The 14,700-nt window shown below is 37.7% G+C and overlaps 1 protein-coding gene across 1 annotated transcript in view; it reads right to left on the bottom strand.

Annotated features, from left to right (window-relative positions):
- LOC107561176 (cytoplasmic FMR1-interacting protein 2-like) overlaps positions 1-14,700 on the bottom strand; it is a 33,163-nt gene that overhangs the window by 9,671 nt on the left and 8,792 nt on the right. Inside the window, exons 2-23 of the mRNA XM_016245555.1 lie at positions 12,002-12,151; positions 10,067-10,144; positions 9,180-9,281; positions 8,669-8,850; positions 8,455-8,551; positions 7,908-8,036; positions 7,720-7,824; positions 7,545-7,633; positions 6,651-6,888; positions 6,276-6,568; positions 6,060-6,207; positions 5,815-5,968; positions 5,366-5,522; positions 4,845-4,941; positions 4,667-4,743; positions 4,442-4,550; positions 3,921-4,040; positions 3,526-3,725; positions 3,346-3,433; positions 3,088-3,231; positions 2,901-2,991; positions 2,252-2,382 (exon numbers count right to left, since the gene is read on the bottom strand). Coding sequence (XP_016101041.1) covers positions 2,252-2,382; positions 2,901-2,991; positions 3,088-3,231; positions 3,346-3,433; positions 3,526-3,725; positions 3,921-4,040; positions 4,442-4,550; positions 4,667-4,743; positions 4,845-4,941; positions 5,366-5,522; positions 5,815-5,968; positions 6,060-6,207; positions 6,276-6,568; positions 6,651-6,888; positions 7,545-7,633; positions 7,720-7,824; positions 7,908-8,036; positions 8,455-8,551; positions 8,669-8,850; positions 9,180-9,281; positions 10,067-10,144; positions 12,002-12,118 — 2,946 coding nt within the window. The 5' untranslated portion in view covers positions 12,119-12,151. The remainder of the gene's footprint in view (positions 1-2,251; positions 2,383-2,900; positions 2,992-3,087; positions 3,232-3,345; positions 3,434-3,525; positions 3,726-3,920; positions 4,041-4,441; positions 4,551-4,666; positions 4,744-4,844; positions 4,942-5,365; positions 5,523-5,814; positions 5,969-6,059; positions 6,208-6,275; positions 6,569-6,650; positions 6,889-7,544; positions 7,634-7,719; positions 7,825-7,907; positions 8,037-8,454; positions 8,552-8,668; positions 8,851-9,179; positions 9,282-10,066; positions 10,145-12,001; positions 12,152-14,700) is intronic.

The raw sequence follows: 14,700 nt of genomic DNA, 5'->3' as shown, positions 1-14,700 counted from the left end.
ATTGTATCTAATCATAATTATCTGTATATATTTATATACATTTCCCTCTTTAGATAATTTGCGACATATATATATATATATATATATATATATATATATTATTTTTTAACAGTCCTTTCTTATGTTTTATATGCAGATTAAATAAGTCTTAAGGAAACTTTCCCGAGGCCACAGGAGGGTGCAATGAGCAAAATAATGAAGCTCTTTAAACTGTCAATTCAAATAACTGTCTATAAAAACGTGCATAACGTCTAAATTAACATACAGAAATCAAATATAATTTTGTAAATGGCATAAACAATTATGAACAAAACAGCATCATGTGTTAATGCACTGCTTAGCCTAATACAAAAAGCCAAATCGCCAATCACACAGATTGCATTTAAAAACATATGAGACGCAGTGAAATGAAATAAACCTTCACAAATGATGTTTCCAAGATGGCGGCGCGTTCACACGTTGCGGCTTCTCTCTCTCCCGACAGAAAGGTGTTTTCGTGTTTTTTGTCTTGTGAGTCGCAGTGTTTTTGTATGTATTCGTCGCGTCTATTTGTTTCTAAGACATTTTACCTTATTTGTATATTTGTATAGTTGTATTTTGTATTTAATCTGTACCTATCTGTATTTATGTTATCTGTATGCACCAAGGGTCTGAGAGTAACGCAATTTCAATTCTCTGTGTGTATGTGCTGTACATGTGGAAGAATTGACAATAAAGCAGACTTGACTTGACTTGACAAATTCGCGCCGAGTTTTCTAAACGTTAAAACTGTTTTAACTTTGCATGACTTTCTTTGCATCTCTTGCATGAGACGCGAGTGCAGCAGTCATATTTGTCCGTCTAAATATGTGCTGAATATGTGTTCTGTGTGAATGGCTTGGTTTTCGGTTTTAACCTAATCAAGATCTTCTACGCATTGAGCTACTATATTTCTCTACAGCAAGTTACTTTTAAAAGTAATGCATTACAATATTGCGTTACTCCATAAAAAAGTAACTAATTCCGTTACTTAGTTACTCTTTATGGAATGTAATGCATTACGTTACTTTTTAAATCTGGACAGGACTTGCTTGTTTGTTTGTAAAATAAAAAAAAAGTTATATTTTTGGCAAATATAAAAGCCTTTCACACCAAAAGTGAAATGAATAAGCCTCAGGCTGAAGGGAAAGTCAATTTACGTCCGTACAGTAGAATGCAGAAGAAGAAATTTCAACACACTTCAGCAATAAAAAAAAGACACAAAAGTTTGTCTAGGGTAATTTGTGCTTATTAGTATGGTTGAACTGGATCATCGAAGGTCAGAAGCAAATAGAATGGGATTAAATACATAAAGGATATTTGTGTTGTTTAACATTTAATTATGGCAGGGTTGCATCATATTTTGAGTTGCATTATTTTTATTTATTTTTAGAAATACTGAATCTGTGTTTCTTTTTTTTTTGAGTGAGATGAATTAATGCATATTCATATTTATTTTAGAACTACAGTAACATCTTCTGATTTCTCTCAATATGGGGACAGGAGAGCTGTCAATCAATAAATTGGAAAAAAAGTAACTTGCGTTACTTATTTGAAAAAGTAACTCAGATATTCTCTTGTAGATTAAAAAGTAATGCGTTACCCCCAACACGGTTTCTCTAATATTTTGAACGAATAATACAGCAGCGGCGCGTCTCTTGGGCTAGACTAACAAAATATTAAAATGCAACGTCACTTACATCATCATCACCGCATCTCGCGCACACTGATGACGCTCCCTGACACACTCCTAACATTCGATTGTACCATTTTTGCATTCAAATGCAAATGTTTATTTTAAATTCGACTAATATTAATTTTTTTTATTCACAATCTCCTCATCACAGGCAGGCACAGCACTCAATTCAGCATGTGTTCATGTTTGCTTTCTGCGTCACTCATAGTACGTGCCTATATCGAACATTTTTATATCGTTATCGATGAAGGTGTACCGTCGATAAATATCAATACCGTTTTATCGCCCAGGCCTACTCTCTACTTTAGTTGCCTCATTGAACACAAAAGTTGCGCCAGATTTTTGTGTAGTTTGGAATCGCAAATCTTACCAGTGTACTTTGAGGTCAAAATGCGTACCGGTTACACAAAATGTGTACAGGTTGGCAGGTCTGAAAGATTAAAGCTAAAATAGAAATCAGCTTTGAGATGAGGTTTTATATTACTTAAATAGGACTAAGTCATGCAAATAGGAAAATTAAGTCAGAGGGGGTCTCACCAGAGCTTGCTCGATGAGCAGACAGAAGAGGATAGCGTTGCCCACCTCCCTCAGACTCTGAAACACATCTGTCTTGAGCTCAGCGTACTCAATGATGTCCTTCAGCTGATGGTGGAAGAACTCCAAGATGCCTGAGAAGCGTTCCACATTAGATAACTTAAAAAAACACTCCAGGCTAGAATCTGACATTCATATCCTTAAGTTACAGTCTTCTTAACTTTAACAAGCTATAAAATGTTTTACAAAGTATTATACAAATTGTTTTAATTCATTCATTCTACTAAATTAAATTAAATTGACAACTCTAATATAATTACATTTATATTCATGCATTTGGTAGACATTTTTATCCATTTTTAGAGGCTTACAGAGCATATAATGGTTTTTTTAATTTAAATTTTTTTTTTTCATCCTATTCTTTGTATTTATTCTGTTTACACACTGTTGGATGCATGTAAGATAGGCTGCTGCATGAATAGGGCATACATAAATCCCGTAGCAGATTAAGACAGGTGGAGTTGGGGGAAGTGGAGGGTCTCTGATAGTGATGAATACTGCATCAGAATATAATATAATATCTAATACCTTTAGTCTCTGTACTCATTATTAGACTGTGACACAACTAGAGTGTTACTAGCTCTGATCTCACCTGGTGATCCGTACTCATGACGAGGGAGACGGCAGATCTTGGGCATCACCTCTATGAGGGTTTTCACATACTGCAGGATGGTGCCTTGCAACTGGAAGAGACAGATGGACAGGACAAGTGATGAAACAAAATTGGAGGAGTGCATGAAAGAGAAACTACATGTACACATAGCAGAGAGACAAAATACCAAGCTCTTGACAATCTTGAGCAGCTCCTCCATCACCACAGCGATGCCCTGGTAACCAAGAAGACGGCATATTGTTTTGAAGTGTGGAGGACCCACAAAATTCCTGTAGGAACTGTAGATGTGGGAGTAAGCAATGTTCAGAGGCTGAAAAACAGAGCGAGATGTTTAAAAATAGACATCAATATTCTCTAGCACACTGTATGTAACACATTCAAGTCTTAGGTTCGGTATCACAAACTAATTATGCTGCTTACAGACCTTGGAGCCATACAAGTAGTAAGGCTGGACATTGGCAGGTTTGTCCCTCTGAGGCTCCTGGGTAAAGGGAATGGCTGTCCGCACAAACCTGTTCCATGAGATTTAACACTTTTGTCAACATTGTCATCTATAATAAACCACATTAGTACGGATCTATATCTACAACTTATGTTTACCAACCTGTTGGTGGAGCCATTGTAACAGTAGTTTGGTAAGAAGTCAAAGTTGAGTTCCCAGAAGACATGCAGTGTGATGCGGCCGTATGGAGCAGACACGTTGTGATTGGCCTCACGGAACATGGCGTCAAAACTGTCCAGGGTCATGTGCTTCGAGAGCAGGCGATGAGTCAACCTGTTGATTTCCATCAGCCATTCAAGCTCCTGAAACACACATGACCAAAACAATTTCAGTTTAGTGAATAGTTCAAAGTTCTTAGAGTCTTTGAATTTCTAAATCAAGATTATTAAATATTAAGATGTCCAAATGGGTAAGAAAATTGCATGTTTGTAATGCTGAAGAAACAGAGATTATGAGGACAACAAATACCAAAACAGTCAGAAGCACAAGCATCTCACCACTATGGAGGTGAGGTCCTCGCTCTCAAAGCGGCTGATGGCCTGATCCAGGGATTTGTACATGGCTGCTGAGATCCTCTGGGTTATCAATCTGTTCAAGTCAATGGAGCGACCCAACAGCTAACAAAACACAAACATGTTGTTAGATAGGGAAGGATAATGACAGGGAAGAGAAGAGATTGCTGAATAAAGTTATTTTGTTTTGTTTTTGCGCACAAAGTATTCTCGTCACTTCCTAGAATTATTGTAGAACTACTGTAGTCACGTCGACTGTTTTAACGACGTCTTTAGTACCTAGTGGATCTTGAGAGTTTGGGTGGCGTTGCCGTCAATGGAGGCCTCTCTGAGCCATTGGATTTGATCAAAAATATCTTAATTTGTGTTCTGAAGATGAACGAAGGACTTAGGGGTGTGGAACGACATGAGGGTGAGTAATTAATGACAGAATTTTCATTTTTGGGTGAACTAACCCTTTAAAACAGAGTTGCCCATTCTAATTAGTAATTGGTGTAGTGTCACACCTGTACATGTCTCTGTTTGAGCAGTGTCTCATAGCGGTTTGAAGGCGGGTATGGAATGATCACACCATAGTTCTTACACTCCGCACGGAAGCGTTTGTCTAGGAGGACACTGTGAGGAAGAGAAAGAAACATACAATCTATAGCAGAATAATTTCTTTGTTTTGACCTCTGAAGTTGAGCTTGAGAAACATTTAAGATGAGACTGGATAAGATGGATATTGTTACCTTCCAGCCATTGCTTTGTAGTAGGCAAATATCTGGTCAGCTAACTTGTACACAAACTGATCGAAACACAGGTTGACCTAAAATGAAAAAGAGATTGCTTCAGTTTTTACTTAAGATACCTTTGAATGGAAGATAATAATGAACAAGTTGATAATAAATAAGTAGATAAACACTCTACCTCGGCCTCTATCTCATCATAGAGGAACTGCTTCTTGAATTTGGTGAGGGCATAATAACCACTATCATTATAAAGGTCCAACGGATACAACACATATCTGAGGGTGAAAAAAAAAAACGATTCTAATAATGCTATAATCTGACAGACACAATTAGTGTTTATATACACTACTGTTCAAAAGTTTGGGGAAGGTAAGATTTTCTCTTATAAGTCTCTCATGCTATGGTTACAATTTAAAATAACGGTTTACTATTTGAATATATTTTAAAATAAAAAATTTTCCCGTGACAGCAAAGCTGAATCTTCAATGTCTCAATCTTCTAATATGCTAAAATGGTGCTCAAGAAACATTTTATTATTGTCAATCTTGAAAACAGTTGTGGTGCTTAATATTTTTATGGACACTGATATATACGATTAATTTAACACATCCATTCTGAATAAATAGAAGACTGACTCCAAAATTTGGAACGCTAGTGTAGCTTAATACCCAGTATAAACTTTGTGTATGTGGCACATACTCCATCATGGAGGGCTCTTTGGTCTCCAGAATGTGGTCGGTGAGGATCCAGGGCATGGACATCTCAATGGGGAACTGAATGCGACGGCCCATGGTGAGCTCCAGAAAGAACTCTCGGAACCATAGTTGGGACAGATCACAGCACTGCTGCAGGGCCTCTGACAGCCAGTCAGGAAAGAATGAGAACATCATGAAAGGACTGCAACATTTTTCAGTCTATTCTGTTGCTGTGAAAACTATGAATATGAAAGTGAAAGTGAAGTGACGTGTGGCCAAGTATGGTGACCCATACTCGGAATTTGTGCTCTGCATCCAAGTGCACACACACAGTAGTGAACACACACACACACTGTGAACACACACACACTGTGAACACACACCCGGAGCATATGCACTTTTCATATAAAGATGATGCAGTTGCAATACAGAAAACTGTTGCTGTTGTCTCACCACTAAAGTTCAGGAGATGGGTGAAGAAGAAGGACTGCTTGTGGAAGTCCTCTATGGCCTGAACGATGGGGCCATCCAGACTGCTGCGAAGAGTCTTCTTAGAGCCACTTTTATCAGCGATAAGAGACTCCAGCATGGTGCGTACCATGTAGAGCTACAGGACCGGGAGGAGCAGATACTACTCAGATACAAACTTTACAAATAGCATTAAATATCATCTATGTTGCAAACACAATTTGACTGACCTGTGTGCTTGAGGGGCCAACAGCGCGACGAGGAACTTTGATGTCAAATCCTCCTTTGGGGTCCTTCTCTCCCCTCAGACAGGGGTCATTAGGAGGTTCTCTTCCCCCTTCCCAATCACAGATGGTTTTACGAATTGCCTGAAGTACACTACAAGGAAGCAAGGAGATAAATAATGTCCAAAAAAGTATGTATTTTTTATGTGGTGTACATCTTACCTAATGAGGACGTTCTTTTTCTTGCGCACAGCCTGTCTGAGTGGCTCTCTAAGGGTCACTTGTGCAAAGTCCTGCAGGGCAGAGTAGATTGTGTTCCTGATGGCCTGGTTGAACACACTCTCCATCCGTCCCATCAGAACCTGAAGACCCTTGATCATAGCAATGACCTCCACCAAGGCAAACTTCTCCTCACTGGTGTAGTTGTAGCGTGTGGCGCGTTCATACTCCTCAGCTGTGCCAGGACAGTCCTTATTGCAGAACTTATCAGTCGGGTGGACTAGTTTCCAAGAGTACTAGATGACGAGAAGACAGTTTAAATGCAAGATAGATAGAGAAGTGGAATGCTGCAAACTGTTTAAATGATCTCAGACATACCACTTCCATGACATGAGTGCTCCACTTGGACAGAAGCTGCAGTCCTCTGAGTGCCAAGTCGAAAAGCTCCTTGTATTCTTCATCAGACTTCTGACTGTCCAGCCCTGATCCAGTCACCACCTCACTGTTACTGTAGCGCGCCAGCTCAGAGATGAAGCGGATGTGGTCGTCTCTGATCTGCACCATCTGCTCGCAAAGGTTATACTGTGGACTGATGCTGCTCTGAGTGCAGGTCCACCTGAGAGAGAGAGAGAGAGAGAGAGAGAGAGAGAGAGGGAGAGAGAGAGAGAGAGAGAAAAGACACTATTAAAAAGATGTACACGTTTTGAAAGAAGTCTCTTATGATTAAAAATACAGTAATATTTTGTAATATTATTACAATTTAAAATAACTGTTTTCTATTTTAATATATATAAAAAATTAATTATTCCTATGAAGTCAAAGCTGAATTTTCCGCAGCCATTTCTCCAGTCTTCAGTGTCACGTGGTCCGTCAGAAACATTCTAAAATGCGGATTTGCTGCTCAATAAACTTTTCTATTATTCCAACTTTTATTAATGTTGAAAACAGCTATGCTGCCTAATATTTTTGTAGAAACTGTGACAATTTTTTAGGATTCTTTGATGAATAGAAAGTTCAAAAGAACAGTATTTAATTGAAATAGAAATCTTTTATAAAAACATAAATGTCTTTACTGTCAGTTTTGATGCAACTTTTGATACTGAATAAAAGAATCATTATCTTTAAAAAAAGTTACCGAGTCAAAACTTCTGAACATTTCATTAACCAGTCAAGTAATGCTAACAAGAGAACTAGTATCAGATAGAAAGCAATGCACTTGTAGTTACAAGTGTCATTCACAAGTGTCATTCATAAAGTAAGTCAATCACTCACTTGGACTTGTTCTCTTCATAGTGGGCACTTGTTTCTATGTAGCGTGACAGCTCAATCTGCATGTCTCCAAACAGGGGCACGACCTGAAGCTGTGAAGGCAACCAAAACAAATGTTACAATCAGAGAACTAAAAAAAAAAGTAAGTTTTCAAGAGAACCAGAAAGTTTGTCTTCACCTTAAAGAACTTGTCGATTTTGCTAAGGTTTATCCTTTTCTTTGCATCCAGTTTGTAGATGTTGCTGACATTTCCATCCATCAAGTATAGACCAAAACCCATGACCTGAAACACAGAGCCATGCCTTCATCTGTGAAGCTCTCTTTCAGCCGAGTCTAAAAAGCTTCAGCAGGAATGGATGCGCTCACCTTTAGCAGCATGTGTTTCTCACTGGGGGTCAGGTACATCTTGTTCTCGTAGTAATCCACAGATATGTTGACAATATCAGCCAGCAGCTCCTCATAACCTGGGATCACCTCCAGCTGCTGGTGCAGACACTGGACAAACATCACATAAAACATGACACACTGCATACAAATGTCCAAGTGAAACATGTGAACAGAAGATTTGGGGGAGGACAAGATTATCCATGAAAAATCACTTTTATTTTATGGCTGCTTATCACACAAGCCTAACATATGGTTACAGAAGTTGTATGGACCACTTTTATGGTTCCTTTTTAGTGTTTTTAGTCATTGGAGCTCGACAGCCCTTAGTTACTTTAATCTGTCAATGAGTTGCATGAGCTGCAGAACAAATATTTAAATAATTCTTGTGTGCCACAGGAAAAAATAACAGTATACAAAATTGGAACATCAACAGCTACATAAAATAAATGTAGTAAATATAGAGAGGACTATAATGGGTGGACTATTCCTTGAATGTATATTTGACCATATTTTAAGTTACACATACCTGTGTAATTCTGTTGTGATTGGCTAAAAACATAGAGAGGTTTTGGGACTCCTGGATGGACTGTGGGTCAGCCATCTTTCTCAGGAATTGAGCCGCTCTTTAAAGAAGAAATAGCAATATAGAACTTTTATAAATATTCTATGTATGTGTATATATATATTATAGTATTTTAATTAAAAAAAAACTTTTTTAAATGTAAACTTGACCCTTATACCTCTTGTAAGCAGAGTGGTCATTTTTTACACTGCACTTCATGTTCTTCAGTTCGTCCAGCACAGCAAACATGTTGATAAACTTTCCTAAAGTGAGGAGGTAGGCCTCGGACACAAAGTCCTTCCTGCGTTCAGCATGACACAGTCGCTTTACCTCGCTGCAGAAACGTTCAGTGGCCTTGCGCTAGAAGGAGGGATATCAATGTTAAAGCCATGTACTACCAAAATGTCACGACTCTCGATACTAATTTTGAAAGCACAGCAAAAACTTATTTAATATACTACTTTATTTGAAAAAGTTAAATATGAATATAAATGTTAAGAAATTAAATGGAATGTAGCCTTCAAGTATTTGTTATTTTCTTTAAGTAATTAAAAATAAAGACATAAGAAATAACGAGCAATGAGTGTTTCTCCCTTTTTCTTATAAGAATTGTTGTTTGATGAATAATCATGGCATTTCGGGATTAATAAGTAATAAATGGAGTTCAAGGAGTTTTATTCCTCTCTCACCTGGAAGTACATGAATTTCATGAGCTTGGTGACCTCAGGCTCCAGCACCTCCACGGTCTTCTCATAGATCTCCACTCGGTTTGGCTGCTCGTTGCACTTCACCTGATATGCACAAGAGGGCGTCATTAAACTGTCAGGATTAAGAACTGAGATCATGAATAATGAGTCCTTTCCCTGCAGTGAGTGCAGGGCAATTATGTTGCTGAACTTGGGTCATTTCAATCATAACTTGGGGTTCAGATTCTCTTCAGACAGAGAGCATATCTTAAAAAAAAAAGTAAATTCATGTAAAACAAGACTTAGCACACAGTCTTTTGAATGCTGGCAGCAACATTCAAACTTCAATAAATCTATGCGCATGTAATTTGATAGATGATACTCTAGCATATTCTTATTGAGTTCTTCTTCTACACCACGACTTACCTGATAGTAAAAGCATATGTGAGCCAGTAGGCCAAATTGTGCATGATTTTACTAGAGTACTGAGAATACACCTCAAATCGGACCAGTTACTGCATCGGATGTCACGTGTGTGTGTGTGTGTGTGTGTGTGTGTGTGTGTGTGTACCTGAGGAATGGCTCTGGAGCAGCTCCTCCAGGTGTAATTCATGTAAAACAAGACTTAGCACACAGTCTTTTGAATGCTGGCAGCAACATTCAAACTTCAATAAATCTATGCGCATGTAATTTGATAGATGATACTCTAGCATATTCTTATTGAGTTCTTCTTCTACACCACGACTTACCTGATAGTAAAAGCATATGTGAGCCAGTAGGCCAAATTGCGCATGATTTTACTAGAGTACTGAGAATACACCTCAAATCGGACCAGTTACTGCATCGGATGTCACGTGTGTGTGTGTGTGTGTGTGTGTGTGTGTGTGTACCTGAGGAATGGCTCTGGAGCAGCTCCTCCAGGTGTACAGCATGACGGCATACTCGTGCCCCTCCTCCAGCATTTCATTCTGAGAAGAAAAACACAGTTTGAAAAAGAGGAAAAAGAACAACAGCTATAAAGGAATCACTCACATAATCTCCTGTGAATTCGGTATAAATGTCCTAATAATTTTTCTGACCTCATGCCATGAAACAACAATCCATCAGACACTTATTTGCTGGAAATGACCATTATTGCTACGTAGAATAACTAGATCCATGTTTCTTACAGAAATTATCAGCATTCGTAAGGCAGCAATGATTATATAAAAAGTTGTAAGCCTGTTTATAGACAGAGGGAGAGATGAAGAGAGGGAGAATGTCTAGACAGTTCTGTTGATTATAGTGGAGGCAATTCAGTTTTGTCATTTCATGCTGCATACATTTAGTGTAGACTGGATTTAAGAGACCCTAATTATGCTCTACTTTCCATTAATAAATCATGTAACCTGGATTTCTGCCAATTACATTTTAGCAGCATTCAGCAAGTATTACAATTAAGACTTTGCAAAACTGGCCAGTCAACTACTCAACGACAGTCTTGAGGTTTTTGCAGCTCACATATATCCATGCTTAGGATAATGAAATACCTTCTTTTAAAGTCCTCAAAAACTAAGTTCAAATTCAGACTTACATGACATACAATTTTACGTGCATGCTCGCGTCACAGTCAAATAGGATTTAGTTTGTAATATTATAAATGTCACTTTTGATCAATTGAATGCATTATTGCTGGATAAAATAAATAAATAAAATATTCACAAACACAAAAAAAATCATATTAACTGCAAACTGTTATTTCAAGGTGCTTCACAGAACACCACGATATTGCCAGTTTACATGTTGAAAAAACACGGTTTTTAACAGCTGGATTACATAAAAAGAAAAAATATAAACCTAAAATATAAAGGTATAAATATAAAACATTATAAATGCAATCTTTATAATGAAAATATTATAAATATGTAAAATATCTGGATTTTCTTTTTGTATTTTATGTCATTATGGATTATGAATGCATTTTTTGAGAGGAAAAAGATTCGTTTCAGATTTCCCCACCAGCGTATAGAAAGAAGAATGAAATTGTAATAGTATGGAATATTATTTTATTATTTTGGAATAATATTATTACTTTTATAATTCTTTTCACTGAACTTTTTCCCAGACCCCCTTGTGGCCCGTCGCTCGTAACTGGAACCAATGGACTAGTCAACCTTACTAATTAATCATCTACAACACATCTGAATGGAGTCTGTATGCTAAGCAAGTTGATTTAAATGTACAAAAGTGAGCAGAGACAATAAAAGAATGAGGGTATGATTGCAATTGTTTCCATTGCAAACGCTGTATTTACTTCTAAACCCAAGTTTAGTCAGACCACAGCATTCATCCAGCCACCTATGTACAGCATACAAAGACCACATCTATGTGCTCATTATAGCTTTAGCAGAAGGTAGCTGAAGCAAACAAGACCTCCAGTCCTTGAGGACTTCTCTATTCAACTGAGTAATGTGCACTCCTGTTTGACAGTCCACGCACATCCATGAGCCACTGAGCTGTGAGAGGAAGAGGTGGAGTATAGCTGCTTCAATACCATTTTTATCCAGCACAAAACAAAACTGTACAAAACAAGCATAAACAAGGGTGTCTTTGTGAAAAGGTGTTTGTCCTGAGCTCTCTGCCTCACACCTCTGCTAAAACAGAATTGAAACTGATGGGGGTTTTGATATGGCACAAAACATCTGGCCCAGCTTTCACATGCCTGACCCTTAAATAGTCATTACGGTTGTAAATCTGTTGATGTGGTTTGAGATGTTCTGACAATGGACGTTCGTTTAAGAAATTCACATATATCCATGCTTAGGATAATGAAATACCTTCTTTTAAAGTCCCATGATGGAGGATGGTGGGGGTTCGATGCATGGCTGCTGGTCTGGGAGGGGAAGCTCCTCCAGCAGGTCCACATTGGACAGCGCATCCTCCAGGGTTACGTGGGTTGTCATGGCGACACAGGTTCACTCACAAAACAGTCCAATCTGAAACAGACATAAACCATGAGCTTCAACACCATCAGGCAAGGATGCTTGACAAGGATACTCAACACCATGTTGAAATGAAACACAGTCTATGAAACACTGGCATTTGAAAAGAAAAATGTCATGACCCTGAAGAAATCTCTCTAGTTAAAGTCTTTCACTTGGTTTCACTGGTGGAATTCAATTAGTCTCCAAACACGAGCAATGATGTGGCTGCCAGAAAATCACACGAAAAAGAACTAATGAAACGTTACATATTATGCATGCGGTGCTAATTTTATTATTTATAATACAAAGGAGGGCGATACTAACCAAAACCTGACATGAGTTATTTTAGGTTAACGATAATCCCTGTAAAGTTAATTTTGCTTGAAATAAGGTTTAAAATTTTAGTTACCACTAAAATGTCATAATTCTCTACAGTAATTTCAACATTACATGACTTCAGACATAACCTAATGTGTTAACGTGAATAAGCCAAGATGGTAATTTTGATGTATTTTTGTGTGAATTTGACTATATTCGCAATAAGCCACGAACAACGAATTGAGCTCTCCTTTACAGTTTATTGCATGTTTAAAATCACTTCAACGTAACATAATATAATATAATATAAGGGTAACACTTTAGAATAGGGAACACATATTCACTATTAACTCTATGATTTTAGCCAAGAGAGTTCCCTGAACAAACTCCTAATTTGCTGCCTTTGCTCTATATTGTTTAGAGGAGTAAATCATTCAACAGACATTACAAAAAGCAGCTTTAGAAGTCATGATCCTATTTCTGTTTTTTTTTAGTACCTAATACCATGAACGACACATTTCTAAAATGCGGTGTCAAAAAAAAAATAAAAAAAGAAGAAGTTTTTACAACTTTTACAAATGCATCTCAAGACCCCTGCATTCTCAGGAAGTGTGGTTTGGTGAGGCATATTGCCTCTATTTTAGACCCGAGGCTGACTTTTGACTTACAAAACCAATGCCTTGAATTAGAAGGTACTTCAGCTGCTCCTGTGCAGAATACTGCAGAATTTATGTATAAGATAATCTTGGGCAAACCTGTCAAAGAATATTAATTAATTTATTATGAGGATGAAAAAAAATGATGAAAGAGAAAGGAGGAATGGGATTGAAAAATGTTGGATTCAAACGTAGGTCGCCCACATGTCCAACATATCTGTTATGTTGCAGCACAAATAAATTTCAGGTCTTAAGATGTTTATGTATAATACATGATTAATCTGTCCAGAACAGGTGATAAGAAGTGGCCTGTTAGTCATCTGTCCAAGAAGGAGGCTGATTTTTAATATTTACCTTCATCAAAGCTTGACAGAGCAGCAGGGAAACATGGAGTTTGTTTGACCATTAAACATGGCACATGTAGGAAGAAAGGTGGCCTGTGGTCGCCACGTGATTAAATATGGAGCCTATATGGAACAACAGCTCTCTTATGAGTAACTGAACAAACAGGAACTAAGTGGAACTTATGAAGTGTGAACAACGTACGGTAAGAGAGAAAAACGATGACGCATCATAGCAACATCAGACAGAGTGACGGCTATTCACTGTGCAAACAAAAAAACTTTCTAGCAAAATGACCAAAAATAAGAACTTACAATATGTCTGCAGGCTCTATTAACGCCAACAAATGCAATTGGAAAAAGAATGACTTTTCCAACAGATTTTGGGGGGAATCAAATGATAAAAGGCTTACTTACAGTTGTCTGTCGACATTAAGCTGGGGAAAAAAGTATTTTAACCTCATACAATGACACACATAAACTTTAAAATGCACTCTCAACAGGTTTGGTAGGTTGAACCCAATGTTAGTTTCAGGTGGTTGGAGGTCACAGCAGAATCACATGAGAGAATAACGGTCTCAGACCTTTCACAGTAGGTCAGGGTGGAAACAACACTTGATCACAACGCTGAAGGCCACAGAAAGGGGCAACATCAGGTCTTCACAAGCAGAAACTAGTCCAGGGATATATGTCAAGTCAAATCAGTTAGTAAGTGGTGAAAGCTACAAGAAACTTTTCCTAATGGAAAAGCCCATTTTTAATATGTCACTTGCCATTTTTCTTGTACAGGCCACAAACAAATGCATGCTGATACGCTCAACAGCACTTTAACAATACAGATTCATCTATGCTCCTATAAAATGGGTGGGGTTTCCTTTCAGCATTTATGTATCTCACAATGTCATGCAACTATGTATTACAGGAGCTTTCATTCAGACAACAGCAACAGCTCTAAAACATGTGAAGCTCCTGTTCTGCTTAGCTGCTTCTGCAAAGCTTATTCAAGTTCTGTCCAGAAATTGTTGTAACAAATCGATCCTCCTTTGAAAAATGGAGTCTCCATTAGCAGTGGTGGACGAAGTACACAAGTCAAGTACAGATACGTATGATAAAATATTACTCCAGTAAAAGTACTCCTTCAATTTTTCTTGAGTGAAAGTACAAAAGTACTCGATTTTTTATGTACTTAAGTAAAAAAAGTACTGATAGATAGATTTATTTAGAAATTTTATATAGGCTACTTACC

This window comes from Sinocyclocheilus grahami, unplaced genomic scaffold, assembly GCF_001515645.1.
Source record: "Sinocyclocheilus grahami isolate Dianchi unplaced genomic scaffold, SAMN03320097.WGS_v1.1 scaffold23.1, whole genome shotgun sequence".
Classification (NCBI taxonomy): Eukaryota; Metazoa; Chordata; class Actinopteri; order Cypriniformes; family Cyprinidae; genus Sinocyclocheilus; species Sinocyclocheilus grahami.
The sequence above is the reverse complement of the archived record's forward strand: the minus strand, read 5'-3'. Positions and strand labels throughout refer to the sequence as shown.